This window comes from Balaenoptera physalus (assembly GCF_965194825.1).
Source record: "Balaenoptera physalus genome assembly, contig: HAP1_SCAFFOLD_2722, whole genome shotgun sequence".
In the NCBI taxonomy this organism is placed as follows: Eukaryota; Metazoa; Chordata; class Mammalia; order Artiodactyla; family Balaenopteridae; genus Balaenoptera; species Balaenoptera physalus.
Window position 1 is genome coordinate 9,018 of NW_028124100.1, and position 15,774 is coordinate 24,791.

At 39.9% G+C, this 15,774-nt stretch overlaps 2 protein-coding genes and 1 long non-coding RNA gene across 3 annotated transcripts; all 3 read left to right on the forward strand.

Moving 5' to 3' along the window:
• Positions 1–1,236: 1,236 nt before the first annotated feature.
• On the forward strand, positions 1,237–1,665 carry LOC309654311 (uncharacterized protein; the record flags this gene model as incomplete). Its single annotated transcript, XM_082478855.1, has 1 exon — positions 1,237–1,665. A coding segment is annotated over one exon (429 nt), but the record flags the coding sequence as incomplete, so codon positions are not given.
• Positions 1,666–6,591: 4,926 nt separating this feature from the next.
• Positions 6,592–7,993, forward strand: LOC309654310. Its single transcript, XR_014260131.1, has 2 exons — positions 6,592–6,660; positions 7,406–7,993. It is a non-coding gene; the product is annotated as an uncharacterized lncRNA (long non-coding RNA).
• Positions 7,994–14,663: 6,670 nt separating this feature from the next.
• LOC309654308 (uncharacterized protein) lies at positions 14,664–15,092 on the forward strand (the record flags this gene model as incomplete). Its single annotated transcript, XM_082478854.1, has 1 exon — positions 14,664–15,092. A coding segment is annotated over one exon (429 nt), but the record flags the coding sequence as incomplete, so codon positions are not given.
• Positions 15,093–15,774: the final 682 nt, after the last annotated feature.

The window sequence follows — 15,774 nt, forward strand, 5'->3', positions numbered from 1 at the left end:
AATCTTGAGGTAAAGAGAAAAGTGTCACTACGTAGCCAGACCCTTTTGAAACCATTATGGGCATCAAAATGGTCAGCAGATCACGTGTAGCTAGGAAGGCAGTTTTAGAAGTCAAGGAAGGCGAAAGATAGAAAAGGGTCGTCTTCCCCAATCAAGAAAGGGGAATTTTGATTACAAGTCAGAGAACCTCCCAAATCCCCCCACTGCCATAAACCACGGAAACGGAGAGCTAAGGCAGGGACTCTGTGAGTCATGAGAACGTAATCCATTGAGGAGGTCCTGGAGCAGGACATTTCTTGTTTTCAGAGTCTCTGCCAAGCCATTTATAGATGGATTTGCATTTTGGTTGGGAAATGAATGGACCGGACCAGTTTTGGCAGCTCCCCTTCCTCCTAGGTGGGACAGCAAGCCCCAATGAATAGGTCCTCTGCTGCATCACAGCCATCCTCCTGCTACTGTAGTCCCAATTGAATTTGGAGAACGTGGTGAGTAGGATTCTTTAGTTCAAATTTGTTCTTCAGCTTCTGAATGTAGCATTTATCCTGGAGACAGCAAATTTGATGGGTCCCAAGTTACCATCATGGGTTTAATGCTACTAATTGGATGGGAACTTGCAATTTGGGCACAAAGTTATATTGTATTTATGAGATTTCTGATACCTTGTTTGAATTCTTGTATTGAAGAAGAAATTGATAGGAAATTTTGACATGAAAGATAAAGAATACAGTATTTTCCCTTTCTTATGCCTTTTTGGTGTCCCTCTGCTCTGATGTTAGAGGCATTTATCTTAGAAGGTGTGAGGTCCTTACATTCTTCCTGATTGTCCTTTGCTCTGTATATGTCATTCTGTTGGTACCTCATGAGAGAAGACGATGATAGCAATTGCTTGTGAGCTTGCCCAGGATTTTAGAGCTTGTGTTGGCCTTTTTTGAACATGTTGTTTTCATAAAAAAGAAAAAGAAATAAAAGTAAAAACACCTGCTTGTTTCTTTCAAATAAAGATATTTTCTTTGGAAAAGTTGTGTGAGAAAAGAAAAGTTTTTCTCTGGGGTGATGTATCGATTTGCTAAAGAGCGAGAGAGAAGTCAGAAATTCATTGAAAGGTATTAAAGATATTAAAGCCCATGCTTAGAGATTGCCGAGATAGTATCTGTTGTTATTACACAAGCTTTTCCGCTCTTCTCTGTAAGAATTCCTTCTTGTGAACACGGTCATATACTTTCTTTCAGATATTAAGACTCCAGAAAGAGGTCTTCTGAACAGCAGCAGTGCAAGCAGCCTTGCCAGCCACCTCCAGTGTGCCCACCTAAGTGCCCTGATCCTTGCTCACCTCCCAAGTGTCCAGAACCTTGCCCACGTATAAAGGGCCCTGAGCCATGCCCACCTCAGCAGTGCCAGCAGAAATGCCCTCCTGTGCCACCTCCCCAACAATGCCAGCAGAAGTGCCCACCCAAGAACAAGGAACAGCTTCAGCGTTTATATGGATCAGGAAAGGATAAGGACAATTGGCTCACCGAGTTCCACAGCTCTACCTTCATCTTCTCTTTAAAGCCTATCATGGATACAGAAGAAGCTTCTCCACCCTTCAGCCTGCAGTATGCGTGCGGTGATTCCTGTCCGTCAGAGGTTTCCTATCTGAGGCTGCGTTATACCGCTTCCCTCTGAGACGTACCCGAGAAAGCATCACAGAGCCTCAGAAGGAAGAGCAGCAGCTCTCCTCCTGGGCGCCCTCTGAGGAATCTGTTGATATCTTCTGTGTCTGTCTGTCACCTGGACAGGGGTTCCTACCAGCTGAGCATTTGTTCCTTATCCTCCACGTCTTGAATAAAATACAGTTCTTTTGTTTGATGGTAAAAATATTTTCTTTCTTTTACAACCTGCTTTTTGCTATACCATATCATAATTTTGGTTGATTTCTGTCCTTCTTTGACCCCACGTTTCAGGCTCTCACAATAAGTTTTATCTGAATTTTGAGACCTATCGATGATTATTTCTGTATAATTTCAAATCCAGGTTATTTTTTTTTTTTTACTTCTTGCTTGATTGATTTGAGGAACAAATTATGTAACTCCTCAGGATTTGAATCCCTTATTAAAATGTAGGGAAAATCACATTTAGAGTGCCCACTTTCTTATGCTTAGAAATTAAATGAATCTGTGTAATTCAGTTAGCACAATGATGGACACATAATTAGCATTTTGTGAGGTGGCCCATCATCACTGTCTGCTTCATCATCACCATCACCACCATCACCACCATCACCACCACCGCCATGTTTGCTCCAGCAGGAAAGTGGCTCAGACATACCTAGTACAGAAAACAGGGAGATTCTTAAACTCTATTACCCTTTCATATTCTGTGTTCATTTTCTTTTCCAATTTAACTGTATTTTTAAAAAACATCTTTATTGGAATATAATTGTTCTACTATGGTGTGCTAACTTCTGCTTTATAACAAAGTGAATCAGCCATACATATACATATATCCCTATATCTGCTCCCTTTTGCATCTCCCTTCCTATCCCATACCTCTATGTGGTCACAAAGCACCGAGCTGATCTCCTTGTGCTATGTGGATGCTTCCCACTAGCTATTGATTTTACATTTGGTAGAGTATATATGTCCATGACACTCTCTCACTTCGTCCCAGCTTACCTTTCTCCCTTCCCTTGTCCTCAAGTCCATTCACTATGCCTGTGTCCTTCCCCTAGGTTCTTCACAATTTTTTTTTACATGCCATATATATATTATCATACGATATTTGTTTCTCTCTTTCTGACTTCCTTCACTCTGTATGACAGACCTCAGCTCCATCCACCTAATTACAAAAAACTCAATATCTTTTCCTTTTATGACTGAGTAATATTCCATTGTATATATGCACCACATTTTCTTTATCCATTCATCTGTCGATAGACACTTAGGTTGCTTCCATGTCCTGGCTATTGTAAATAGAGCTGCGATGAAGATTGTGGTACATGACTATTTTTGAATTATGGATTTGTCAGGGTATATGCCGAGTAGTGGGATTGCTGGCCCATATGGTAGCTCTATTTTTAGTATTTAAAGAACCTGTACACTGTTCTCCATAGTGGCTGTATCAATTTACATTCCCACCAAGAGTGCAACAGAGTTCCCTTTTCTCCACACCCTCTTCAGCATTTGTTATTTGTAGATTTTTGATGATGGTCATACTGACCAGTGTGAAGTGATACCTCAGTATAGTTTTGATTTGCATTTCTCTAATGATTAGTGATGTTGAGCAGGCTTTTATGTGTTTGATTTCAATCTGTATATCTTTTTTTTGAGAAATGTCTATTTAAGTCTTCGGTCCATTTTTGGATTGGTTTGTTTGTTTTTTTGATAATGAGCTGCATGTGCTGCTTGTAAACTTTGGAGACTAATCTGCTGTCAGTTGCTTCGTTTACAAATATTTCCTCCCATTCTGAGGGTTGTCTTTTCGTCTTGTTTACGGTTTGTTTGTTGTGCAAAAGCTTTTAAGTTTCATTTGGTCCCATTTGTTTATTTTTGTTTTTATTTCCATTTCCCCAGGAGGTGGGCCAAAAAGGATCTTGCTGTGATTCTTTACATAGAGTGTACTGCCATTGTTTTCCTCTAAGAGTTTGATAGTGTCTGGCCTTACATGGAGGTCTTTAATCCATTTTGAGTTTATTTTTGTTTATGGTGTTAGGGAGTGTTGTAATTTCACTCTTTTACATGTAGCTGTCCAGTTTTCCGAGCACCACTTATTGAAGAGGCTGTCTTTTCTCCATTGTATATTCTTGCCTCCTTTATCAAAAATAAGGTGACCATATGTATGTGGGTTTATCTCTGGACTTTCTATCCTGTTCCATTGATCTATATTTCTCTTTTTGTTCCAGTACCATACTGTCTTGATTACTGTAGCTTTGTATTATAGTCTGAAGTCCAGGAGTCTGATTCCTTCAGTTCCATTTTTCTTTCTCAAGTTTGCTTTTGCTATTTGGGGTCTTTTTTGTTTCCATAGAAATTGTGAAATTTTTTGTTCTAGTTCTGTGAAAAGTGGCATTGGTACTTAGACCAGTGTTGCATTGGATCTGTAGATTGCTTTGGGTAGTGTAGTGATTTTCACAATGTTGAATTTTTAAAAATATGAAAATACTAATCACTAAATGCATTGACATGAAAATGTACAAAATTGGACAGTTAGGAGTACATGTTGGGGAGCAAAGGGTACTATGGCAGGTTGAGGGGACTGGAGGGTTGAAGGAGAAGACAGAAAATGAGCATGAAAATACATTTTTAAAATTATTGTCTTTTAAAGACCTAAAACACATGTGGAAAGAGTAGAAGAAAGAAAAGAGACCAGCCCTAAGTTTGTAATTCACCTAGATTTCAGACCTTTAGTGCTCTGATCCTCTCTCCCCTCCCCAAACCTACTCTCAGTCACTTATACGTGATGGCTTGAGTCTTAAATGGTATCTTCCATTTCTTTCTGGTTTCACACAATTTAAATCTGATATTGATTGTTGGAATAAAAAGTATTTATTTTCCTGATAAAGGAATTTTAAGCATATGACAGCAGTCTAGGGGAGTGTTGGGGTCAGGTGATATGGGACATCCTGATTCTATTAAAAATGTGTTACCACGTTCTACAGTAACATAAAGCCAGTGTTGAAAACTTTTCCTAAATGAGACAGGGCTGCTCACCAGCCATGACCCATAAAGAAAAGTTTCAGTGCCCAAGGGGACAGAAGATAGTTCAGGTCCTGGACTGAAAAGGCAGAAATGAAATCTTTTGCCAGAGTCGGAGAACATACTAGGGCATTGTTTCTTGAACTTCAGTTATTCCCTAAAGGCTCATTATATTTGTTATAATTACACATCACAAGTAGCATATAATATTGATAATTTTTACTTTAAATTCACTTTAAACTAACTTTATGAATTTCTAATTTAATTGGCCATAGGGAATCAAGTGCATGAAATGGCAGAAGAAATATTCAATTTACATATATGTATGAATATATGCATATATATATGAATAGAGAGAGAGACACACACACACACAGCAAGAGAGAGAGAGAGAGAAGAGACAGAGAACGAGCCAAATATAGAGAGAGAGATTAGGAAGGCTGGAAAGGCCAAAATATGCAGGGCCAACCCTAGCTGGAAGGCCATCAGGCAGGGGAATTGTCTCTTACCTGGATGGGGGAGGGGTCCGGCTTTTGTTCTATTCAACAGACTCTATGAGGCCTACCCACTTACAGAGGGCAAAGTTCTTTACTCAGGGCACTGATTTAAATACCACTCTCATCCAAAAGCATCCTTAGAGAAAAAGCCCGAAAAAAGACTGACCAAATATTTGAGCAACCTGTTCCAGTCAAGTGGACCCATAAAAAATATCAAAAATTCCTTCCAGCACATGGACAAACTGTATAAAGGAAGTAGAGCAGGAAATAGGTTAATTTCACGTTTATTCCACTGTGATCAATATGGAAGAATCTACAGATAGCTTAAAGTTATAGTAAAATTATTATTAATGATTAAGAAGTAGTGTATGAATGGCAATTAACATCAACGACCGAATTATTAATAAAGTGATTTCAACTATCTCTTGAATTTACCCCTAGATTTGATGTGAATCAATGTGCTTAAATAATTCATAAATAATAAATAGATTTAAAACTCGTTATTTGAATGGCATTGCCTATTAGATAGGGTTTTCCAATGATTTCAAAGAGACAGGAAGCCAGAAAATTTAAACACTCGTCTGAGCTTTCTTCAAAAGTTGAAGAATCCAAAGAGGTCCTTTGGGGGAAATTAGGTAAGAGCAGGTGGGATGTCACGTTTGGGAGGTATGTGTAAAAGGCTTGGTTTCTATTGTAAGTCTAGGTTCTGATCTGCCAGCTGATTGGAATTATGGTAGGTGATGCTACGCTCCTAGTGAATTCCTTGTGGCCGGAAGTGAAACAGATTTATAAAGTTCATAGGAATCTGACTGTTGGATGTTCTTAATCTGAAGGAACAAAGCAGTGAAAGGAGGGCCCCAGAGGTCACCACTTTACTAAACGTATCTAAGTATCATGATGGGAAGTCATCTGAGATCATCTGCAAACACCTCTCAGTCCATTTTAGAAGAGGAGAAGAGATTTCACTTAGCAAGCTGTGGATCAAGGCGAAATGTATTGTAAGAAGGACTTGAGGTAAAGGGAAAGGTGTCACCAGGTAGCCAGGCCATTTTCAAACCAGTATGTACAACAAAATGGCCACCAGATCAAGTGCAACTAGGCAGGCAGTTTTAGAAGTCAAAGAAGGTGAAAGATAGAAAAGGGTCATCTTCCGCAATCAAGAAAGGGAACACTTGCCTACAAGTTAGAGAACCCCTGAAATTCTCCCACTGCCATAAACCACTGAAACGGAGAGCTAAGGCAGGGCCTCTGTGAGTCATGAGAACATAATCTAGTGAGGAGATCCTGGCGCAGGACATTTCCTGTTTTCAGAGTCCCTGCTAAGCCAGTTATGGATAGATTTGCATTTGGGTTGGGAAATGACTGCACGAGGCTAGTTTGGACAGCTCCGCTTCCCCTTGGGTGGGGCAGCAAGCCCCAATAAAAAGGTCCTCTGCTGCACGACAGCTATCCTCCTGCTACTCGAGTTCCGATTGACTTTGGAGAACCTGGTGAGTCTGATTCTTCAGTTCAAATTTGTTCTCGGGCCCCGAATGTTGAGTTTATGCTGGAGACAGCAAATTTGATGGGTCAAAAGTTATGATCATGGGTATAATGCTACTTAGTGGATGGGAACTTGGAATATGGGCACAATGTTATATTGTATTTACTAGATTTCTGATACCTAGTTTGAATTCCTCTATTGAAAAAGAAATTAATAGGAAATTTTGACATGAAGGGATAAAGAGCAAAGGGTTTACCTTTTTCTATACCTTTTTCTTGGACCTCCGCTGTGATTTCAGAGACATTTATCTTAGAAGGTGTGAGGCTCTTACATTCATCCTGATTGCCCTTTGCTCTGTACAAAGTCATCCTGTCGGGTCCTCATGAGAGAAAATGGTGATAGGAATTGCTTGTGAGCTTGCCCAGAATTTTTGAACTTTTGATAGCCTTTTAAAAATATGTTGTTTTCGTAAAAAAAAAGAAAGAGAAATAAAACTGAAACCATCGCTTGTTTCTTCAAAACAAAGATATTTTCTTTGGAAAAGTTGTATGAGAAAAGAAAGTTTTCTCTGGGCTGATGAATAGATTTGCTAAAGAACGAGAGAGATGTCAGAAATTCATTAAAAGGTATTAAAGAGATTAAAACACATGCTTAGAGATTGGAGAGATACTGTCCGTTTGTGTTACACAAGCTTTTGCTCTTCTCTATGTAGGGATTCCTTACTGTGAACACGGTCATATACTTTCTTTCAGATATTAAGACTGCAGAAAGATGTCTTCTCAAGAGCAGCAGTGCAAGCAGAAGTGCAAGACACCTCCACTGTGCGTAACTAAGTGCCCTGATCCTTGCTCACCTAAGAAGGATTCAGACCCTTGCCCACCTAAGCCGTGCCAGCAGAAATGCCCTCCTGGGACAGCTATCCAGCAATGCCAGCAGAAGTGCCCACCCAAGGACAAGTAACAGCTTCAGCTTTTATCTGCATCTGGAAAGGATAAGGGCAATCGGCTCACCTAGTTCCATAGCTCCACCTTCATCTTGTCTTCAAAGCCTATCATGGATACAGAAGAAGCTTCTCCACCCTTCAGCCTGCAGTATGAGTGTGGTGATTCCTGACGGTCAGAGGTTTCCTATCTGAGTCTGCTATGCCGCTTCCCTCTGGAGGTACCTGAGAAAGCACCACAGAGCCTCAGGAGGAAAAGCAGCAGCTCTCCTCCTGGGGGCCCTCTGAGGATTCTCTCGCTGTCTTCTGTGTCTGTCTGTCACCTGGACAGCGGTTTCTACCAGTTGAGCAACTGTTACTTATCCTCCATATCCTGAATAAAATACATTTCTTCTTGTGATGGTAAAAGTATTTTCATTCTTTTAAAACCTGCTTTTAGCAATATTATATCATAATTTTGGTTGATTTCTATCCTTCTTCGATTTCAATTTTCAGGCTCTCACAGTCAGTGTTATCTGAATTTAGAGTTATATCGATGATTGTTTGTATATAATTTCAAATCCAGGTTATTTTCTTAATTATTGCTTGATTGATTTGAGGAACAAACTGTTTAACTCCTCAGAAGTTCAATCCCTCTACTAAAATGTGGGGAAAACCACATTTACAGTGCCCACTTGCTTAGGCATAAAATTTACATGAATGTGTGTAATTCAGTTGCCACAATGCCCGGCACATAATTGGCATTTGAGAGGTGGCCGATCATCATTGTCTCTGTCATCATCACCGTCACCACCATCACTACCACCACCATGTTTGCTCCGGCAGGAAAGAGGCTCAGACATACCTAGTACAGCACAGAAAGAGATTCTTAAACTATATTACACTTTCATATTCTGTGTTCCTTTTCTTTTCCAACTTAACTGTATTTATAATCTGATATGACACATTAAATGCTTTGGGAAATATTGGGATATTGTGCATAAAATTATAGTAGTTCTGAAAACATGGGTAGTACAAATAATGGGAAGTTTAAAGTGTCCTTACCAGGCAAAGCGCTGCCTGCTCTCCATGTGCACAACATGCTCTTCTTACTGTGAAACTCAACAACCTCAGGGTCTTATTATATATTTTCGCCTCTGAAGTTACTTTCTTGATTGATTTGACCCCACCTTTGAGGTCCACTGGGGTTTCCAATGTTTATCTAGATTTACAAAATGACTTTGCTATGCAGCTTGTTTTCTAAGTGCTTAGCTTAGTGGTCCAGTAAGCCGTGAATAGGGATGTGTTCTTTAAGCATATCTCTTCTTGTGGTCCTAGATGTAAAGGAGTCCAAGATGCCAGAACTGCAGAAGAAAAAGATCCCCAGATTACTGCCCAAAGCTCATCAGAGTATTACATGAGTGAGAAATCAACACTGATATTTGGGAGTTGTCTCTACTTTAGTTAGTGTTATTTGACCTGACAGAGAATTTAGTTCTGTGAGGTGTGATGCTCCTGTAGAAATCTTAAAATTAGGGCATTGGCTTAAGAGTCTGGAGGTATTTGGCAAGGAATCTGATATTGGAAGCCATCAATGTGGTGATACATTTTATTCAATGGCAAAATGTTTGCAGTAATGGTTGTCCATGGTATCCTGAGAGGCAGACTAAATGTTGGTCACTTGTTGACTTGACCAGGGTATTTCAATAGACATATGTTCAGGAAAAACTTTCTAGTTGGCAGGTCGGAAATTGAAAAAAATGAAAAGGAAAAAATACAGCCCAGATATTCAAAACCTTGTTGAATTAGGAAACGCAACACTTGTAAGCCCTAAAGAGTAAGAGATGGGATTAGAAGTGTTTTTTTAAAATAATTAATTATTAATTAATTAATTAATTAATTTTTGGCTCTGTTGGGTCTTCATTTCTGTGCGAGGGCTTTCTCTAGTTGCGGCAAGCAGGGACCAGTCTTCATCGCGGTGCGCGGGCCTTTACCTCTCGTGGACTCTCTTGTTGCCAGAGCACAGGCTCCAGTCGCGCAGGCTCAGTAGTGGTGGTTCTCGGGCCTAGGTGCTCCGCGGCATGTGGGATCATCCCAAACCAGGACTGAAACCCGTGTCCCCTGCATTAGCAGGCAGATTCTCAACCACTGCACCACCGGGGAAGCCCTAGAAGTGGTTTTGAACTTGAAGCCCAATTTCAGGTGACTGTAACAATAGAGAAAAGTTACAAAAGTTGTAGTCTTTCCACCTGTGTGCCAGGGAGCCTCATGGAAATTGTATTATGTTCAGGGATCAAGGCAGCAATTTAATCAGGCCAGAAAATTGTTTCCAGAAAAGGACCTGAGTGAGGTCTCTAGCACATAGTAATGATTGGAGGAACGAATTATGTCAGGTGCCTACTAAGTGTTTGAGGGAATTGACAACTAAATAAACTATAAGCCAAAACGAAAAAGACTGATTTTTCAAGAATTGTAATGACTTTCCAGCCCTCCTTTCCCCACTTTCAACCCTACCTACTTCAGATGTGGTCAGTACAGGTGATTAAAAGTGAATATCCCCTATGAGGTGGATACAGGGCCCCAGAGAATAATGGATAAGGGAAGCTCTCTCAGAGAATAGTATCAGAGCCTAAGAGAGGCAAGGAGGAGAAGGAACACAGAGCTTCTCAAACGTTGTTACTCTTTTGTATGATGGTTATTCTTTCATCTTTCCCCTCCAGTTTTATTGAGGTATAATTGATTAAATTGTACACATTACTGTGTATAATGTGGCGATTTGACATATGTGTACTTTGTGTAGTGATTTACACCATAGGTTACATAATACATTAATTACTTCAACAGTAGCCATTTAACTGTGTGTATGGCTGAGTGTTTGCGTGTGTGTGTGTGTGTGTGCATTTGGGTTTGGTGAGAATGCTTAAGGTCTACTTTCTCAGCAAGTTTCAAGTACACAACACAGTGTTAATATCAAGACTCACCATGCTGTACCTCAGACTCCCAGAGCTTATTCATCGTATGACTACAGACTTGTACCCTTTGCCCAACATCTCCATTTTTCCCACATCCCCCAGGCCCTGCTGAACACCATTCTACTATCTGTTTCTGTGACATCTGTGACTTTGGCAATATAATCCTAAATAAACATTGGCTCAAAGAAGAAATAACAAATACATATAAAATACTTTGTGATGAATGAAAATGAAAAGAAAACATAGAAGAACTTTAAGGATAAATGTAACGCAGTGCATAGAGAGCAACTTACGGCTGGAGGCATGTGTTTTACAGAAGATAAAAGATCTCAAATCAGTAACCTGAGAGACATGTATGCATGTGTGTGGGTTTATGAAAATTGAAAACTCCTAACACTAAAAACAGCAAAATATAAGCAGTGATTATTTTTGGCCGTTTAATAAACATGCTTATTTTTGAACAGCTTTATGTTTTCCCCATTATATTATATGAGGTAATATTTTTATAACAATTTATCATAATATTTAAAAAATATGTAGTAGTCACTGAAGATGTGGCTGAGATGGAGGGAAAGTTTATGTCCTGAACTTCTGGCGCATGCCCAGCTGGTGACTCTTTCACAGGTTTCAGGTGTCTCCTCTTTCTCTTCCTCTCCTCCTCATTGTCCTCTTCTTCCTCCTTTCCCATTATAAAACCACATTCCTGAAAATCTTCCTGATTATTTGGCCAAGACAAGTTACTAGGCCACTTCTTCCTCCTGACTGCAGGAAGAATTATAAAAGATATTAAAGGAGTGTTACTAAATGCATGGGCAACATTTCAAAGTACTAAATTGAACAGTTAAGGTGTATATATTGGGCAGCGAAGGTAATATGGCTGGTGGAGGTTTCCGGAGAGTTGAAGAAGAAGACAGAGAATAAACGGTGAAAATTTGTTTTTCTATTACTGTCTTCAAAGCCATAAAGCATGTTTGGAAAGAGCAGAAGAAAGCAAGTATACCAGATGAGCCCTAAGTCCATATTTCATCTAGATTTCAGACCTTAGTGCTCTGATCTTCTCTCCCCTCCCAACCCCACTCTCAATCACTTATATGTGATGCTGTGGGTTTTAAATGGTATCTTATATCTATTTTTGGTTTCACACAATTGAAATCTGATATTTACTTATGGAATACAACAGTTTTATTTCCTGATAAAGGAATTTTAAGCACACGAGGGCAGTCTAGGGAAGTGTTCTCCTCAGGTGAGGTAGGCTATCCTGATTCCATTAAACATGTGTTCCCACATTCTACAGTAACATTCAGTGAGAGTTACAAGTTTATTCCTAAGCGAGACACGGCTCTTCACCAGCCATGGCCCATCACGAGAAGCTTCAGTGCCCAAGGGGACAGCATAGACAAGAGTAGTGTTCAGGCCCAGGATAGAAGAGAGGAACTGTGGAAGAAATGTTGACAGCTAAATCTCTGAAAAGGCAGAAAGGAAATCTCTGGAGAACATGCTAGGACACTGTTGCCCGAACTTCAGTTATTCGCTAAAACCTCATTATATTTGTCATAATTCCACACCACATGTATTACATAACATTAATAATTTTTAATTTAACTTCACTTTATAATAACTTTGAACATTTTTAATTTAGTTGACCATAGTTAATCATGTACATGATATGGCAGATGAAATATTTAAATTATATATTACAGCATATATGTACATATATACATATAGAAATATGTTACAGAACGAGAGGGACAGAGGGAGAGAGAGAGAGAGAGAGAGAGAAAGAGGGAGAGAGAGAGAGAGAGAGAGAGAGAGATTACAAAGTTTGGCAAACTCAAAATCTGCAGAGCTGAAACGCTGCTGGAAGTCGATCCGACAGGGGAATTATCTTTTACCTGGGTGAAGGTCAGCCTTGTTCTATTCAGGCCATCAGTGGATTGGATGAGGACTTCCCACCTTATAGAGGGCAATTGCTTTACTCAGGTCACTGATTTAAGAAATACTCTCATCCAAAAGAATCTGTACAGGAGCACCCAGAATAATGTTTGACCAGATAACCGTGGACTCTGTGCCACTGAAGCTGACCCATAAATTAAGCATCAAAACTTCCTTCCAGCACAGTAACAAATTGTATGAAGAAAATAGAGCAGGAAATAGGTTTATTTGACATACGTTCCACTGTGACCAAAATGGAAAATGTAAAAACTAAGTTAAAATTATAATAAAATTGTTATTAATGATTGAAAAATTGTATATGAATGGCAATGAACTTCAGGGACTGCATTTTTAATAAAGTGATTTCAACTTCCTCTTAAATTTATCCCTAGATTTGCTGTGGAACAACATGTGTTTAAATAATTCATAAATATTAAATACATATAAATTAGTTATTTGAATGGTGTTGCATATTGGGATTCCCAATAATTTCAAAGGGACAGGAAGCCAGAAAATTTGAAGAATCCTCTGGGCTTTCTTCAAGGTGAAGAAATCCAAAGAGGTTAGTTGGGAGAAATTAGATAAGAGCAGGTGGTATAACACTTTTGGGCGGTATGAGCAAAATGCTTGATTTCTGTTGAAAATCTAGAGTCTGAGCTGCCAGCTCCTCTTAGTTATGGTAGCTCATGCTATGCTCTTAGTGAACTCCTTTTGGCCTGAAGTAAAACAGTTTTATAAAGGTCCCAGGAATCTGACTGCTGGATGTTCGTTATTTGAGGGAGCAAAGCAGTGAAAGGAGGACCCTAGAGGTCACCACTTTACTGAACGTGTCTAAGTGTCATGATGGGAAGTCATCTGAGATGATCTGCTAACTTCCCTCAGTCCATTTTAGAAGAAGAGAAGAGACTTTGCTTGGCAAGCCATGAATAAATGGGAAATGCATTGTAAGAAAATCTTGAGGTAAAGAGAAAAGTGTCACTACGTAGCCAGACCCTTTTGAAACCATTATGGGCATCAAAATGGTCAGCAGATCACGTGTAGCTAGGAAGGCAGTTTTAGAAGTCAAGGAAGGCGAAAGATAGAAAAGGGTCGTCTTCCCCAATCAAGAAAGGGGAATTTTGATTACAAGTCAGAGAACCTCCCAAATCCCCCCACTGCCATAAACCACGGAAACGGAGAGCTAAGGCAGGGACTCTGTGAGTCATGAGAACGTAATCCATTGAGGAGGTCCTGGAGCAGGACATTTCTTGTTTTCAGAGTCTCTGCCAAGCCATTTATAGATGGATTTGCATTTTGGTTGGGAAATGAATGGACCGGACCAGTTTTGGCAGCTCCCCTTCCTCCTAGGTGGGACAGCAAGCCCCAATGAATAGGTCCTCTGCTGCATCACAGCCATCCTCCTGCTACTGTAGTCCCAATTGAATTTGGAGAACGTGGTGAGTAGGATTCTTTAGTTCAAATTTGTTCTTCAGCTTCTGAATGTAGCATTTATCCTGGAGACAGCAAATTTGATGGGTCCCAAGTTACCATCATGGGTTTAATGCTACTAATTGGATGGGAACTTGCAATTTGGGCACAAAGTTATATTGTATTTATGAGATTTCTGATACCTTGTTTGAATTCTTGTATTGAAGAAGAAATTGATAGGAAATTTTGACATGAAAGATAAAGAATACAGTATTTTCCCTTTCTTATGCCTTTTTGGTGTCCCTCTGCTCTGATGTTAGAGGCATTTATCTTAGAAGGTGTGAGGTCCTTACATTCTTCCTGATTGTCCTTTGCTCTGTATATGTCATTCTGTTGGTACCTCATGAGAGAAGACGATGATAGCAATTGCTTGTGAGCTTGCCCAGGATTTTAGAGCTTGTGTTGGCCTTTTTTGAACATGTTGTTTTCATAAAAAAGAAAAAGAAATAAAAGTAAAAACACCTGCTTGTTTCTTTCAAATAAAGATATTTTCTTTGGAAAAGTTGTGTGAGAAAAGAAAAGTTTTTCTCTGGGGTGATGTATCGATTTGCTAAAGAGCGAGAGAGAAGTCAGAAATTCATTGAAAGGTATTAAAGATATTAAAGCCCATGCTTAGAGATTGCCGAGATAGTATCTGTTGTTATTACACAAGCTTTTCCGCTCTTCTCTGTAAGAATTCCTTCTTGTGAACACGGTCATATACTTTCTTTCAGATATTAAGACTCCAGAAAGAGGTCTTCTGAACAGCAGCAGTGCAAGCAGCCTTGCCAGCCACCTCCAGTGTGCCCACCTAAGTGCCCTGATCCTTGCTCACCTCCCAAGTGTCCAGAACCTTGCCCACGTATAAAGGGCCCTGAGCCATGCCCACCTCAGCAGTGCCAGCAGAAATGCCCTCCTGTGCCACCTCCCCAACAATGCCAGCAGAAGTGCCCACCCAAGAACAAGGAACAGCTTCAGCGTTTATATGGATCAGGAAAGGATAAGGACAATTGGCTCACCGAGTTCCACAGCTCTACCTTCATCTTCTCTTTAAAGCCTATCATGGATACAGAAGAAGCTTCTCCACCCTTCAGCCTGCAGTATGCGTGCGGTGATTCCTGTCCGTCAGAGGTTTCCTATCTGAGGCTGCGTTATACCGCTTCCCTCTGAGACGTACCCGAGAAAGCATCACAGAGCCTCAGAAGGAAGAGCAGCAGCTCTCCTCCTGGGCGCCCTCTGAGGAATCTGTTGATATCTTCTGTGTCTGTCTGTCACCTGGACAGGGGTTCCTACCAGCTGAGCATTTGTTCCTTATCCTCCACGTCTTGAATAAAATACAGTTCTTTTGTTTGATGGTAAAAATATTTTCTTTCTTTTACAACCTGCTTTTTGCTATACCATATCATAATTTTGGTTGATTTCTGTCCTTCTTTGACCCCACGTTTCAGGCTCTCACAATAAGTTTTATCTGAATTTTGAGACCTATCGATGATTATTTCTGTATAATTTCAAATCCAGGTTATTTTTTTTTTTTTACTTCTTGCTTGATTGATTTGAGGAACAAATTATGTAACTCCTCAGGATTTGAATCCCTTATTAAAATGTAGGGAAAATCACATTTAGAGTGCCCACTTTCTTATGCTTAGAAATTAAATGAATCTGTGTAATTCAGTTAGCACAATGATGGACACATAATTAGCATTTTGTGAGGTGGCCCATCATCACTGTCTGCTTCATCATCACCATCACCACCATCACCACCATCACCACCACCGCCATGTTTGCTCCAGCAGGAAAGTGGCTCAGACATACCTAGTACAGAAAACAGGGAGATTCTTAAACTCTATTACCC